Source organism: Haliotis rubra, unplaced genomic scaffold (genome assembly GCF_003918875.1).
Source record: "Haliotis rubra isolate DU_JTF1 unplaced genomic scaffold, ASM391887v1 Scf324, whole genome shotgun sequence".
Classification (NCBI taxonomy): Eukaryota; Metazoa; Mollusca; class Gastropoda; order Lepetellida; family Haliotidae; genus Haliotis; species Haliotis rubra.
The window spans coordinates 258,955-274,959 of NW_025766996.1; the positions used below are offsets into that span (position 1 = coordinate 258,955).

A 16,005-nucleotide genomic window follows, 5' to 3' on the forward strand; every position below is an offset into this window, starting at 1 on the left:
CCTGTTCTACTATGGTACTGTTCCAGTAGGGCCCTGTTCTACTATGGTACTGTTCCAGTAGGGCCCTGTTCTACTATGGTACTGTTCTGCTGAAGCTCTGTTCTACTATGGTACTGTTCCAGTAGGGCCCTGTTCTACTATGGTACTGTTCCAGTAGGGCCCTGTTCTACTAAGGTACTGTTCCAGTAGGGCCCTGTTCTACAAAGGTACTGTTCCAGTAGGGCCCTGTTCTACTAAGGTACTGTTCCAGTAGGGCCCTGTTCTACTAAGGTACTGTTCCAGTAGGGCCCTGTTCTACAAAGGTACTGTTCCAGTAAGGCCCTGTTCTACTAAGGTACTGTTCCAGTAGGGCCCTGTTCTACAAAGGTACTGTTCCAGTAAGGCCCTGTTCTACTATGGTACTGTTCTGCTGAAGCTCTGTTCTACTAAGGTACTGTTCCAGTAGGACCCTGTTCTACTATGGTACTGTTCTGCTGAAGCTCTGTTCTACTAAGGTACTGTTCCAGTAGGGCCCTGTTCTACTATGGTACTGTTCTGCTGAAGCTCTGTTCTACTAAGGTACTGTTCCAGTAGGGGCCCTGTTCTACTATGGTACTGTTCTGCTGAAGCTCTGTTCTACTACTAAGGTACTGTTCCAGTAGGGCCCTGTTCTACAATGGTACTGTTCCAGTAGGGCCCTGTTCTACTATGGTACTGTTCCAGTAGGGCCCTGTTCTACTAAGGTACTGTTCCAGTAGGGCCCTGTTCTACAAAGGTACTGTTCCAGTAGGGCCCTGTTCTACTATGGTACTGTTCCAGTAGGGCCCTGTTCTACAAAGGTACTGTTCCAGTAGGGCCCTGTTCTACTATGGTACTGTTCCAGTAGGGCCCTGTTTTACTATGGTACTGTTCTGCTGAAGCTCTGTTCTACTATGTTCCAGTAGGGACCCTGTTCTACTATGGTTCCAGTAGGGCCCTGTTCTACTAAGGTACTGTTCCAGTAGGGCCCTGTTCTACTATGGTACTGTTCCAGTAGGGCCCTGTTCTACAAAGCTACTGTTCTACTGTTCTACTATGGTACTGTTCCAGTAGGGCCCTGTTCTACTATGGTACTGTTCCAGTAAGGGCCCTGTTCTACTAAGGTACTGTTCCAGTAGGGCCCTGTTCTACTATGGTACTGTTCCAGTAAGGCCCTGTTCTACTATGGTACTGTTCCAGTAGGGCCCTGTTCTACTATGGTACTGTTCCAGTAAGCCCTGTTCTACTATGGTACTGTTCCAGTAGGGCCCCTGTTCTACTAAGGTACTGTTCCAGTGGGCCCTGTTCTACTATGGTACTGTTCCAGTAGGGCCCTGTTCTACTATGGTACTGTTCCAGTAGGGTCCCTGTTCTACTATGGTACTGTTCTGCTGAAGCTCTGTTCTACTATGGTACTGTTCCAGTAGGGCCCTGTTCTACTAAGGTACTGTTCCAGTAGGGCCCTGTTCTACTAAGGTACTGTTCCAGTAGGGCCCTGTTCTACTATGGTACTGTTCCAGTAGGGCCCTGTTCTACTATGGTACTGTTCTGCTGAAGCTCTGTTCTACTATGGTACTGTTCCAGTAGGGCCCTGTTTTACTATGGTACTGTTCTGCTGAAGCTCTGTTCTACTATGGTACTGTTCCAGTAGGGCCCTGTTCTACTAAGGTTCTACTAGGGCCCTGTTCTACTAAGGTACTGTTCCAGTAGGGCCCTGTTCTACTAAGGTACTGTTCCAGTAGGGCCCCTGTTCTACTATTAAGGTACTGTTCCAGTAGGGGCCCTGTTCTACTAAGGTACTGTTCCAGTAGGGCCCTGTTCTACTAAGGTACTGTTCTGGTAGGGCCCTGTTCTACTAAGGTACTGTTCCAGTAGGGCCCTGTTCTACTAAGGTACTGTTCCAGTAGGGCCCTGTTCTACTAAGGTACTGTTCCAGTAGGGCCCTGTTCTACTATGGTACTGTTCCAGTAGGGCCCTGTTCTACTAAGGTACTGTTCTGCTGAAGCTCTGTTCTACAATGGTACTGTTCCAGTAGGGCCCTGTTGTACTAAGGTACTGTTCCAGTAGGGCCATGTTCTACTATGGTACTGTTCTGCTGAAGCTCTGTTCTACTAAGGTACTGTTCCAGTAGGGCCCTGTTCTACTATGGTACTGTTCCAGTAGGGCCCTGTTCTACTATGGTACTGTTCCAGCAGGGCCCTGTTCTACTAAGGTACTGTTCCAGTAGGGCCCTGTTCTACTATGGTACTGTTCCAGCAGGGCCCTGTTCTACTAAGGTACTGTTCCAGTAAGGCCCTGTTCTACTAAGGTACTGTTCTAATGTAGCTCAGTTCCTCTGAATCTGTTGCTTTGAGGGGCCGTTACAGTAGGTCTGTGTTCCAGTAAAGGACTGTTCTAATAAATTCCCTTAGGCCCTGCTCCACTTAGGCTCTGTTCATGTGTGTGTGTGTGTGTGTGTGTGTGTGTGTGTTCCACTTGGGCTCTGTTCCAGTGTGGCCACTTGGGCTCTGTTCCAGTGTGGGGCTGCTCCACTTGGGCTCTGTTCCACTGCTCCACTTGGCTCTGTTCCAGTGTGTGGGCTGCTTCCAGTGTGGGGCTGCTCCACTTGGGCTCTGTTCCAGTGTGGGGCTGCTCCACTTGGGCTCTGTTCCAGTGTGGGGCTGCTCCACTTGGGCTCTGTTCCAGTGTGGGGCTGCTCCACTTGGGCTCTGTTCCAGTGTAGGGCCGCTCCACTTAGGCTTGTTACAAGCAGTGAAGAAGGTGTTATCCATGAAAGATTAATGTCTCCATAGACATCATTATACTTCCCAGTCTCCACAATCCAATATAGCTGGCATATAATTGAATCAGCAGTTAAAGCTTTACTATAATTTATCATGCCATATAATGTTTCGTTTACAAATATCTTGGAGACTCTTTAAGATTGGCCAAATGTCATCCTTGGAGACATATTATTGTTAACTCAGCAGTTTTAGCTGAATCCTTGGAATCACTAGAGACTTACATTACTGTTGTCACAGCAGTTTTAGCTTGCAGTGGAATGCAAGCTTGCCTATGATTTATTCACTGCACACTGAGATTTTTGTGTTGAATCATCAATTATAGCTTTACCATTGGCTTACGTATAGCAGTCATGATATATTGTTACAGCTTGACCCAGGGCAGTGGGGTAGCCTAGTGGTTAAAGCTTCGGCTCGTCATGCCGAAGACACAGGTTCGATTCCCCACATAGGTACAATGTGTGAAGCCCATTTCTGGTGGTGCCCCGCCGTGATATTGCTGGAATATTGCTAAAGGCAGTATTAAACCATACTCACTATCTCTCTCATTACCTGGAGAGGTATTTACATAAGATGTCAGACACTGGCTTCTATAGTCTAGACTTGAATACTTTCAGAATGTCATTTTAGCCCGAATATTACCCAGCATGGCGTTGGACAAAAATCAGCTTCATCTGTTAAAGCACAAATTATGAGCTGATGCCATCACCTTGTTGATAATGGCTTCCACTGAGCTGCCTCAACAATCTGTCTCACACTGACACTGCCAATTTAATATATTTTTACAATTTTCGACCTAACAGTTTTAGCAGATTATTGCTTAGTACCTGGTGATTAGTGTTCAGAATTGGATTAAATCTCATAATTGATAATTGGTTCATTACAACCGATCAATCATCGAAAATAATTGGTTAGCGTCATTTATTACATTTTTCTGGTTATGTTTGTTAATATACAAAAAAAAAACCAAAAAACATATAGTTCGTTCGGTTTTTTTGGCAAATTCCACAAAATGCATTTGCAAATTTCGCTTCTTTAAAAGATGACTAGTATGTTAGGAACATGAATTTCATGGAGTCTTAAAATAGATTCAATCATGAATTGGAACAGCTTGTAGTGCTAATGAAATGAAACAGACAAAACCACCCTTGTGAAAAATATTGTTATTGCAAACAAGTGTTCCAAAATTGTTTGTGTTCGATTATGAGAAATCATGATCGATTGCTTGGTCGTTTTGTGATTGCGACCGATCTTCAATTATTTCAATTAATCGGACCACCACTACTGGTGTACATGATTTTTATGGAAACAAATAGTTTCATTTAAACTGAAAAGGAGTCAAAGTGAGATGTGAAATTGAGAGATCCAGACTTGATCATTTAGGGCTTTCACATTGGAGAGAGGGCTGGGAGGAAGGGAGGTGATGTCATTCTGGGGCTGTTGGACAGACGAAGTCATTGTTTCAAACAGGGCAGCACTAAATGTGGTCCATTCTAATTACTGGATGGATATGCATTAGTGGGGGTCCTAATAATTGAAATAATTGAAGATTGGTCGCAGTGACTAACCAACCAAGCCATCAATCATGTTTTCTCATAATCGAACACAAACAATTTTGGAACACTTGCTTTCATTAACAATATTTATCACACGGTTGGTTTTGTTTGTTACATTTCATAAGCACTGCAAGCTTGTTCCAAGTCATGATTAAATTTATCTTAAAGACTCCAAGAAATTTATGTTCCTAACATACTAGTCATCCTTTAAAGATGTGAAATTTGAAAATGCATTTTGTGCAATTTGAAAAAACCCTGAACGAACTATATGTTATTTCTTTAGTTTTTGTGCATTAACCAACATAACCAGGAAAACTTGATAAATGAGGCTAACCAATTATTGAACGGTTGTAATGAACCAATCATCAATTATGAGATTTTAACCAATTCCCAACACTAATGTGCATTATAAAAAACACAAAATCTTAAACAAAATCATCCAATCACAGCTGTCAGATGGTTTTGCCTGCACCCTATGAAAAATGTTTTTTAGACTACAAAATCTGATTTAGTGTAGTATAACATGAGATTAGGAAATCTAGACTTGCATCATTTAGGGCTTTCGCATCACAGAAAGGGCTGGGTGGAAAATGTGGTTCAGGAGCTGTGAGACAGGCTGTAATGTGAACATAACCTGGCTCTAATCCACTAACCATGCTAACTGCTAACTGTATGGTTCACAGGGGACTCCGCCGTGGGGAAGACAAGCTACCTCTACCAGTACACAGACAACATGTTCAACTCCAAGTTCATCTCAACCGTGGGCATCGACTTCCGGGAAAAGAGAGTGGTGAGCACTTTCCTACAATGGTGTCTTCCAGAAATTGATCTGAGGGCTAAAAGCGTAGTGACTTGTGTACCACACCTTCATATAGAGCAATGCTAGGATTAAAGATACCTTTATAAAGTGGGCAAGCGTGGGCTTTGTGCCTCGAAGTGACGCCGACGATGCCGACCGATGACGCCTCTGCTGTTTAAGTTGATACATGATGGGGAAGAAGCTAATGGTGGCTTTGTGTTGCTCGGATCCAGGCTTTGATCCTTAATGTGATCGCAGCTCGGGCTCTGTAGTAATCCTGCTGCTGTTACACTCCTGTGTGATTCCCAGAAAAGTCTCCATCTAAACGATTTTTTAATAAAACTTGTGTCCGTTACAGACTTATACTGACGCTTAGCCTCTGAAAAAATCTTTTAATTGAAACAAAAAACTTCTTTTAAATCGAAAATTAGCTTCAATGAGATGAAAAATTCTGAAACCGTAGGAAAATCCAGACTTGCTTCAATTAGGGCTTCTGCATTTAGAAAGGGATGACGGAACGGGAAAGTGTGGGTCAAGGACTCTGAGAGACTGTGCAAAAAATACTTTGTGTCAACACAATACAGGACTGAGCTGGGCACATACCACAGAGGTACAGATTAGCTGCATATCTGTGTAAATTACGTAAATATTTATGTGAAAACTGAATTCCTATTAAGGCTATTGCATTTTTGTATGATTGAATTTTTGTAAATACTCAATAACTACGATCTTACATTCGTACACACAAAAAATGTCAAATCTTAGCTTGCGTACCGGTGGATAGATAAAATAAGTTAGGTATATTGAGAGGTTCTATTTCAGGACATGAACTTGACAACCTGCAGTCTTTCTTATTGTTTCTCATATTACAGATGAAATATAAATAACAAACACTAACATTTAAACTTTATTATATTTTTAAAATTAATGGAAATGGCAAAATACCCAACTGAAGTGGGTACAATTTATTTGGTTAATCAAAGAAAAATTAGGATACCCAATTGAGATGAGCACAAGCGAGTACATAACTCAATGACCCAAAACGTTATCTGGAGCTCTGTACCATCATTGTTCAGATTTTTTTGTTATAATATCATCTATTCCCAGCTGAGTATGCTTGACCAAAGGTAAAGCTTCATGTCCTTCAAACTCGTGGCGACCCGTGAAGATCCGGGTTAGAATGAGCCTTCAGTAACCCATGCTTGTCGTAAAGAGGCGACTAACGGGATCAGGTGGTCAGGCTCGCTGACTTGGCTGACACATGTCATCGGTTCCCAATTGCGCAGAACGATGCTCATGCTGTTGATCACTGGATTGTCTGGTCCAGACTCGATTAATTTCAGACCACCGCCATATAGCTGACATATTGCTGAGTGCGGCGTAAAACTAAACTCACTCACTCACACTCGTGGCTAAAGTCCAACACTGCAGGAGAATACTGACCACAGACATTCCAGAGTTTAAGACCTTTAACTAAGAATGATTTTTAGAAATATTTGTTCCAGAAAACACCTGAAAAAAAATCCAGGTTTCTCAATATCAGCAAAAAATGTCAAAGGATATGCTGGCTGTCAATATTTGTTCCAGAATACCAGAAAATATTTCAGGTTTTACGACAATAAAAAAATACTGCAGGACAAACGAGCTGTTGTCAAAAAAGTGTCGTGAGGTAAAAGTGTACAGCTCTTTATTTCAGGAAACAAATGGACATGTCTCTTGAACCAGTGGGCCAAAAAATATTTCCAGCAAGAATAATGTTTTATATGACTGTAGTTAATCTCTTAGACATATATTTCTATGAGTGGCATTTAGATAACAACTTCTTTTATTTCATTCCTGCTTGACATCGGTACAAGAATCTGTATTGCAATGTCGCGTGAAAGAAGTTGTTATCCATTAAGTTTGTTCAATATAAGGCATATATTCATGTATATCCAGGGATCCAGATAAGGGCCGTTATCGGCGTATGTACGGATAAAAAATATGCACGATACAGGTAGGAAATAATTTAAAAAACGTAGCAGATACGCACCACAGCAATGGTGTACGGTCTTAGAATCATTTACAGACGTATTTATCTGAAAAAGTATTGTTATATTGTTCATTGCCCCATTTACACAAGAGTAGCAATGTTGTGGTGCATATATGAAACGAAACAAGATTACTGATACTCCATTAAATTCCATTCAGTACTCTAAATGTACTCTTAAGGTTTTCCAGTACTCATATATTGAAAGAATAAGGAGTACGTACTCCTGATTTTGAAAAATTATCTGGAGCCCTGATATCATCAGGTATTCTTAACTTGTCTTTGGTATGAGTGGTATATTTTTAATGATGCTTTCATATTAATTATTAATATGGAGAATAATTTCCTCATATGTCCTGTAGTAAAGTGAGAATTGCACTGTGTGTAATAAACACTTCACGTGTAGAATATGCGGATCTCCTTTTCATTTGGGAAGTCGGATTGCATCTAATAAATTATCAAAATACGTAGAAGTCTCAGAATACTTTTAAGAAGTTTCATAACGCCAAAGACCCAGGTTCGATTCCCCACATGGGTACAATGTGTGAAGCCCATTTCTGGTGTCCCCTGCCGTGATATTGCTGGAATATTGCTAAAATCAGCGTAAATCCCAAATCATTTTAAGAAGTCATTGGAATTGTGGGGTGAAAATACAGGCAATGGTTGAATAAGTTTACTCCCACAAGCTAGGAGGAAGGTGACTGACGAATGTAACTTTCGTAAACCTTTACAGGTCAACATTTGTCAATACATGCTGGAGACCGCCTCCATGGTATAGTGGTTAGAGCGTCAGCCCGGAGAGCGGAAGGTCGTTGGTTCGATCCCCTGACCGCGTCATACCAAAAGACGTTGAAATATGGTCCCTGCCTGGCGCTCGGCATTAATTGGTACAACAAGGACTGGTCGGCTCAGAGTCAGTATAATGTGTCTGAGTTGGGTATTCATGCTTAACTGCGGCATTGTATCTCAGTGAGCTAGCACTATAAAACCAGCTAAAGTCTTGGCTAGTACAAGCAGCCGCACATACACATACACACGCATGCACGTCGTCATATGAGCGAAATATTATCAAGCACGACGTTAAACCCAATTTCACCACACCTCAATACATGCTGGAGCAAACTTCTGGTCTACTTCATGAGATAAACCAATCAGATGCACACCTTAGAAGCTCGTAAACACGTAGCTGATAGACAGAGTGTATTAACAGGAGTCAGTCGAAAACCTGTCGCAATTAGCTATCATGTCAGATCTGAGGAAATTGTTGATTGTATTGATATCGACTGTGGCCATAATAACTGGGGTCAGGTCATGGATTTGAAAACTTGTGTTGGGAATCGCTTTGTAAAGTTGAGTTTGGTTGACTGGGTTTTACATTATGGGTAATTTTGCATATCTCACTGACCAGATTTGTAAAGTACTCCCAAAATATTTCCATATGAGTCATAGATAATGCAATATTTTTTTCTGGAAATTGTACCTTGAATCCAAATAACAATTGCATCAGATTTCAACAGAGGACGATATCACAAAATATGCTTTCACAGGCCCTTGCTTTAGTTAGAATTAATAACAGAAATATTTTATTGACAAATATTTTCATAAATTACAAATTAAGAAAGTTACTAAAAAAACATTTATGGTGTGTCACAATGACGTGAAATTTTCAAAGAATATGTAGAAACCTGGTTGTACAGCAATCTTTAATTATTAATGCATTAAAGATTTGGCCCTTTACTTTAATGCTGTTTCTCAGTTACTTCTGTCAGCGTCAGCTAGGAAGGTCATTTCATTTAAATCTGCAAGGTAAAAGGTGGAGAGATACAGGTGAATTCATCCATGCTTTGTGTATGGATGGTGGTGTAGTCTAGTGGTTAAAATATTCACTCATCACGTCAAAGGTCTGAGTTCGATTCCCCACATGTGTGAAGCCCATTTCTAGTGTCCCCCATCATAGTGATATTGCTGGAATATTACTAAAAGCTGCGTAAAACTAAACTCAATCTCTCAGTTGTTTCAGATTTGTGAGGAATACGATATGTAGCACATAGGCTGCAGAACAACGAAGCATTATCCTTGCACATGCATTTACTTTGTGTTGTTCAGGTTTGTGAAGAATAGGATGTGTAACATTTGGGGCCAGCAGAACAACGAAGCATTATCCTTGCACATGCTTTTACTTTGTGTTGTTCAGGTTTGTGAAGAATAGGATGTGTAACATTTGGGGCCAGCAGAACAACGAAGCATTATCCTTGCAAACATTTTGACTTTGCTTATGTGGTCTTTGTACAACAGGTTCACCGAAAGCAGAACAACGCCCTTGCAAACATTTTGACTTTGCTTATGTGGATGGGTCAGTTGGGCCAAGCGTGGACGGGTCAGTTGGGCGGAGCCAGAGGATCCACTTACAACTGTGGGATACGGCCGGACAGGAGAGGTACTTGACCGACAGATAGCGTCTTTAGAACACTGACTATCTGTCCATTGTGTATGGTCTGTTGGTTGGTTGGTTGGTATCACACGTGGTCAAAGCATTAGCTCGTCACATCGAAGAGTGAGTGAGTGAGTTTAGTTTTACGCCGCACTCAGCAATATTCCAGTTATATGGCGGCGGTCTGTAAATAATCGAGTCTGGACCAGACAATCCAGTGATCAACAGCATGAGCATCGATCTGCGCAATTGGGAACCGATGACATGTGTCAACCAAGTCAGCAAGCCTGACCACCCGATCCCGTTAGAATGGGTTGCTGAAGACCTATTCTACCCCGGATCTTCACGGGTTTCGTCACATCGAAGACCCAGGTTCGATTCCCCACATGGGTACAATGTGTGAAGCCCATTTCTGGTGACCTTTGTGGTGATGTTGTTGGAATATTGCTAAATGCAGGATAAGACCTGGGTTCGATTCCCCACATGGGTAAAATGTGTGAAGCCCATTCCTGGTGACCTTTGTGGTGATGTTGTTGGAATATTGCTAAATGCAGGATAAGACCTGGGTTCGATTCCCCACATGGGTAAAATGTGTGAAGCCCATTTCCCATTGATGTTGTTGGAATGGTGCAGGATAAGACCTGGGTGATGTTGTTGGAATATTGTGTGAAGCCCATTCCTGGTGACCATTGTGGTGATGTTTTGTTGGAATGTTGCTGAATTTAGGATAATACCTTACTCATGCACTCACTTTGATGATTGTGTCTGGACCAGATAATCTAGTGATTGATATCACGAGCATTGCTGATATTTCTGAATGCAATGTCACTCACTATATGAACAAAAATAATAAATATTCTTGGCATCACCTGCATTTTTTTCTCAACAGCCCAAAATTGACCATAGGGCTTATCAAACTTATGCATCAATATGTTAAAGTCGGAAAGTCATAGCTTAAGGTCATTTGCAATGTGTCCTGTTTCTACAAAATCCTTGACATATATTTGCTTGATTTCTACACTAGATTTCGAAGTTTAACGACAGCGTTCTTCCGTGACGCGATGGGCTTCCTGTTGCTGTTTGATCTGACCAATGAGCAGTCGTTCCTGAACATCCGTAACTGGCTGACCCAGCTGCAGACCCACGCGTACTGCGAGAACCCGGATGTGGTGCTGCTCGGGAACAAGTCCGACCTCGAGGACAACCGATGTGTTGCTGAGGACCGCGCCAGGGAGATATCTGAAAAATATGGGTTAGTGTTTCAGCATACTCATGTTCTTTCTTTGTTTAACGCCGCACTCAGCTATATCGCAGCAGTCTGTAAATAATCAAATCTGGACCAGACAATCCAGTGATTGACATCATGAGCATCGATGTACACAGATGGGAACTGATGACCATGCAAACGAGCCTGACCACCCGATGTTGTTAGTCGCCTCTCACGACAAGCATGGGTTGCTGAAGAAGTGTTCTTTCACTGGGATCTCATGTTAATAAAATGACTTTAGAAATGGATGGATTGCGTGTTTGTTTCATAACTTAATCCTGCTACCAACAGTAGACAATAATATTGGTAGTCATGCTCATTTAATGGTGGTTGCTACTTGCTTTCAAAATTACAACTTTAACCAAAGTTATTGCCTAGGTTTGAGATTGTCAGCTTAATATCAAAGATCTTCCTTGTTCTTGAATGGGAAGGTGGGTGACCTATTTACATGGATATGGGGACAGCATCTGTTCTTCTTCAGAGTCCATATGGGGAGGTTGATATTTCGACCTGTTCTTCTCCTGAGTCTGTATGGGGAGGTTGATATTTCGACCTGCTCTTCTCCAGAGTCCATATGGGGAGGTTGAACTGGAGACCTGTTCTTCTGCTCAAGAATCCAAAAAGAGTGGTGACAACTGAACAAGAATCCATTGAGGGAGGTAGATATAATTGTGAACAGTCAAACACAACTCTCAATTCTACTTTCAGACTCCCGTACTTTGAGACCAGCGCCGCTACAGGGCAGAACGTAGCCAAGGCAGTGGAGTGCCTCTTGGACATGGTGATGACGAGGATGGAGAAGTGCGTCGACAAATCCCAACTTCCCGGTAGCCGAAGCAGAAACGGACGAGCATACGGACAGCAAGATGGAGATGATTCAGAAGGAGGCTGTGCATGCTGACACACGATTGGTCGAAAGTGGTTATATTCTCGACTGACTGGACAAGAGCAGAAGATGTGGTCTGAGATGCTTATACTTGCTGACTGTCGGGGAAAAAGTCGGGATATAACGCTGAAAAAGTCGGGATATAACGTTTGTTATATACACTGCTGACTGTGATGTTAATCCTTGTTATATACCTTATTGCTATAAATGACACATATGTGTGATTTATAATGTTATTGCTGCATGTTTCAAAATTATATTTTGCAATTTTTTTTTTTTTCTGGCGAAAATATTGGTTGTGAAAACAATGTTTTTAAATATTTAGTGTTAACATTCTGAGTGTAATGAATTTTTTCTATGGTACCATGAAAGCATGATTACGTTTGTATTGTTAATAGTATTGATATTTTATCATTTGTTTGAAAATTTGTTAATTGTGGCTGTGTGGTATGTATCTCTTCAATAATGGGGAGTTGGGTAGCCCAGTGGTTTAAGTGTTAGTTCGTCACACCGAACACCCGGTTTCAATTCCAGGCAAGGGTACAAAAAGTGACTCCACTTTTGGTGTCCCCCACTGTGATCTTGCTGGGCTGTTGCTAAAAGTGTGTAAAACCATACTCGTTGACTCATTCTTCCATAATGATAAATATCATGGACCTATTCTTCCAAAACGTTTCAAACGTGATGTCCCCACCTCCATTTCTCCAACTCAAACTTATCACAGAATTTGTCTCACTTCTGAGAGTACAATTTCATTGGATATTTATATATTTGTAAATCAGCAAGCTATTCAGTCCAGGCAATAGTGACATAGGTCCTGGGTATGACAAGGATGTAATGGGATATGAACAATAGGTGCTGTTGACTATATACTGGGGCGGTGGGGTAGCCTAGTGGTTAAAGCATTCGCTCCTCACACTGAAGACTCGGGTTTGATTCCCCACATGGGCACAATGTGTGAAGCCCATTTCTGGTGTCCCTAGTCATGATATTGCTGGTATATTTCTAAAAGTGGCGTAAAACTAAACTCACTCGCCCAATGAAGTTGGTCATGTGGCTCAGTTTGCGAGTGTCATCGTACCCCAGTGGCTTAATTTGTTGCTCAGAATATCAATCACTGGATTGGCTGGTCCTGAATCCATTATTAAGACCGTTGTTACACAGCTGGAATATTGTGGGTTGCGTTAGCCTACAAGCATGGTATGCATGCTTGAGTAAGGTTTAAAACATTTAGGATTGTCTTAGAACTACAAATATGGGTTGTGGTTGTCTTAGAACTACGACCATCGTAAGTCAGCGTCAGTGAGAATGGGTTGTGATTTGTCTCAGAACTACGACCATCGCAAGTCAGAATCAGTGAGAATGGGTTGTGATCGTCTCAGAACTACGACCATCGTAAGTCAGCGTCAGTAAGAATGGGTTGTGATGGTCTCAGAACTACGACCATCATAAGTCAGCATCAGTGAATATGGATTACGATTGTTTCAAAACAAACTTCAACTGTCACGAGTCAGGCATCTGTGAAAACAAGCTAGATTGTCCTTGGACTACAACTAACATTAGTATTCGCAGAATGTATGAATAACAATATTCCTGCTCGCTACTGTTTATGTCAGATCCTATTTCAACCCATTAATCTGCATCAGTTAATATGACAATCTTAGCACAGACTGCCTAATCATCGATCCTCCTTGTTCCAGGCATGGCTTAACAAGCTTAGTGTCCTCTCTGAAGGTTAATTATCTCCCTTTGGAATAGCATTTAAGTCTCAATTAACCTCCTGTTTCCCAATGGGTCTGTTTTCAAATTGCACCCATCCCTCTCCAAATGAGTCATATCTATAGTCCCAGAATAGCAGTGTGTGGTTTTTAGATATTTAGATCAGTGTGTAGTTTAGATGAATTTAGTTTTTTCTTGGGTTTTTAAATATTAAAAATCCAACGTTGTTATTTGCAGTGAGGTGTTGATATATTCTGTTAACATTTTATAACATGCATAATATTATGTTTGACTGAAAAAAATTGTTTATGGATTATAATTGCGAAAGATTTGATTCCTATTGAGTACAGTGGAGCTAAAAACATGCATCGCATGTACCTTTCAAAGTTAGGCTTCAAGAGTTGTCTCCCTTACATCAATAGATCTGCTGTCTGGGTCACTGTTCAAGGTCATATTGGCTGTGTTGATTATTATTAGTTACGTAAATACAAATTCCAAGCCTGCATTTTTCATAATAGTAACAATACCATATGAATACTGTACATCACAGATGCTGTTAATGCTTGAATTGCTGTTTTGTGATGACATGTCAAACCTAACACCATGTTTGTCACAAATCATCACTAACAAAACTCCACTACATTCAGCTTATTTTATCCCCAAACCAGTAACTTTTCAGTAAGGGTCTCTTGATCCTTTCCATCATTTTGGGGGGGCGGTGGTGAATTTTACATCTATTCTCTTATAAATAATACGGGGCAGTGGGGTAGTCTAGTGGTTAAAGTGTTAAGTTCGCTCATCACACCGAAGATCCAGGTTCGATTCCGCACATGGGTACAATGTGTGAAGCCCATTTCTGGCGTCCTCAGCCGTGATATTGCTGGAATATTACTAAAAGCAGCTCACCCATTTTGGTTGTTCACTGAAATGTAATAATCATGTCATTTTGATTATCATGTCTTAGATCATTATTATATATACACTACAGCTTGTGATAAATATTGTGATTTTGTTTATCATTATAGAATGGGGATATATAATCTGTGGATTTAAGTTATTATACTACTCAAAAATGTTAAGGATCCAATTCTTCCATACCACAATAGTTAGCATGGCATGAGAATCAGGTGATCCTTAACTAATTTTGAGCAGTATATGTAGATTCTGTTCTTTGGGGTCAGTAAACATTTATGTATTTGTTATTTTTATAGAGGTGATAATTATTATATGTAAAATTATAATATTTTTAACCGATCCAACCACTTGACTTCAGTATTTTGTTAATATTTTCAAAATGGTGTTACTTTTGATTATTCCGTGTCTAAAACTATTGTACACATTGCAACTTACATTGACTTAGCATCAGGTTTGAAAATGTTAAGTCTCAGTTGACCCATTTTCATGCTTTCTAACAGCCCTGCCTGCTTTTATTTGGGGACAAAGGGCGGTGGGGTAGCCTAGTGGTTAAAGTGTTCGCTCATCACGCCAAAGACCCGGGTTCGATTCCCCACATGGGTACAATGTGTGAAGCTCATTTCTGGTTTCCCCTGCAGTGATGTTGCTGGAATATTGCTAAAAGTGGCGTAAAACCTTCCTCACTCACTCACTCAATTATTTGGGGACATGGGTTTCTGTGTCCCTTGTACACCATGACAGCAATCTGTAAATAGTGCAGCCGAGACTAGACAATCCAGTGATTCAGTAACAATATTGAGCCAGATGACATCCATCCCGAGACAAAATCCATTGTTTTTCGGGTTTTCCAGATAACCATGACTTTGCCTGCAAATACAATGGTCTCTGGAAGTATGAATAAAGGAGAAAAGTAAAGTCATTTATTACTGCTGAAAGTTCAAATACCATGGCCGACATATTGACTTTATTTTTCATTTGGAATAGACTTAGCCACTTGGCCTTTAGTCAGTCCAGAAAATCCAGAGGGACAAAAATCCTGCCAAAATCTAGATTTTACAAACTTGGATTTGACATACTTTGTTCTCTCCAGATAAATCCAGAATTACTGTGAGATATACACCGATATATATGTTTGAGGATATACACCGATATATATGTTTGAGGATATACACCGATATATATGTTTGAGGATATACACCGATATATATGTTCAAGGATATACACCGATATATATGTTTGAGGATATACACCGATATATATGTTTGAGGATATACACCGATATATATGATATATATGTTCAAGGATATACACCGATATATATGTTTGAGGATATACACCTATATATATGTTCAGGATATACACCGATATATATGTTTGAGGATATACACCGATATATATGTTCGAGGATATACACCGATATATATGTTCGAGGATATACACCGATATATATGTTCGAGGATATACACCGATATATATGTTCGAGGATATACACCGATATATATGTTTGAGGATATACACCGATATATATGTTTGAGGATATACATATATGTTCTAGGATATACACCGATATATATGTTCAAGGATATACACCGATATATATGTTTGAGGATATACACCGATATATAT

At 40.7% G+C, this 16,005-nt stretch overlaps 1 protein-coding gene across 5 annotated transcripts in view; it reads left to right on the forward strand.

The window, feature by feature from the left end:
* Positions 1-14,309, forward strand: part of LOC124283874 (ras-related protein Rab-27A-like) — an 85,843-nt gene extending 71,534 nt beyond the window's left edge. For 4 of the 5 annotated variants that reach the window (XM_046719899.1, XM_046719900.1, XM_046719902.1 and 1 more), the window contains 5 exons: positions 5,017-5,123; positions 9,457-9,465; positions 9,522-9,598; positions 10,617-10,844; positions 11,568-14,309. In XM_046719899.1, the coding sequence (XP_046575855.1) occupies positions 5,017-5,123; positions 9,457-9,465; positions 9,522-9,598; positions 10,617-10,844; positions 11,568-11,760 (614 nt within the window). In that variant the 3' untranslated portion in view covers positions 11,761-14,309. The remainder of the gene's footprint in view (positions 1-5,016; positions 5,124-9,456; positions 9,466-9,521; positions 9,599-10,616; positions 10,845-11,567) is intronic. The other variant, XM_046719901.1, reaches the window with a different exon arrangement.
* Positions 14,310-16,005: the final 1,696 nt, after the last annotated feature.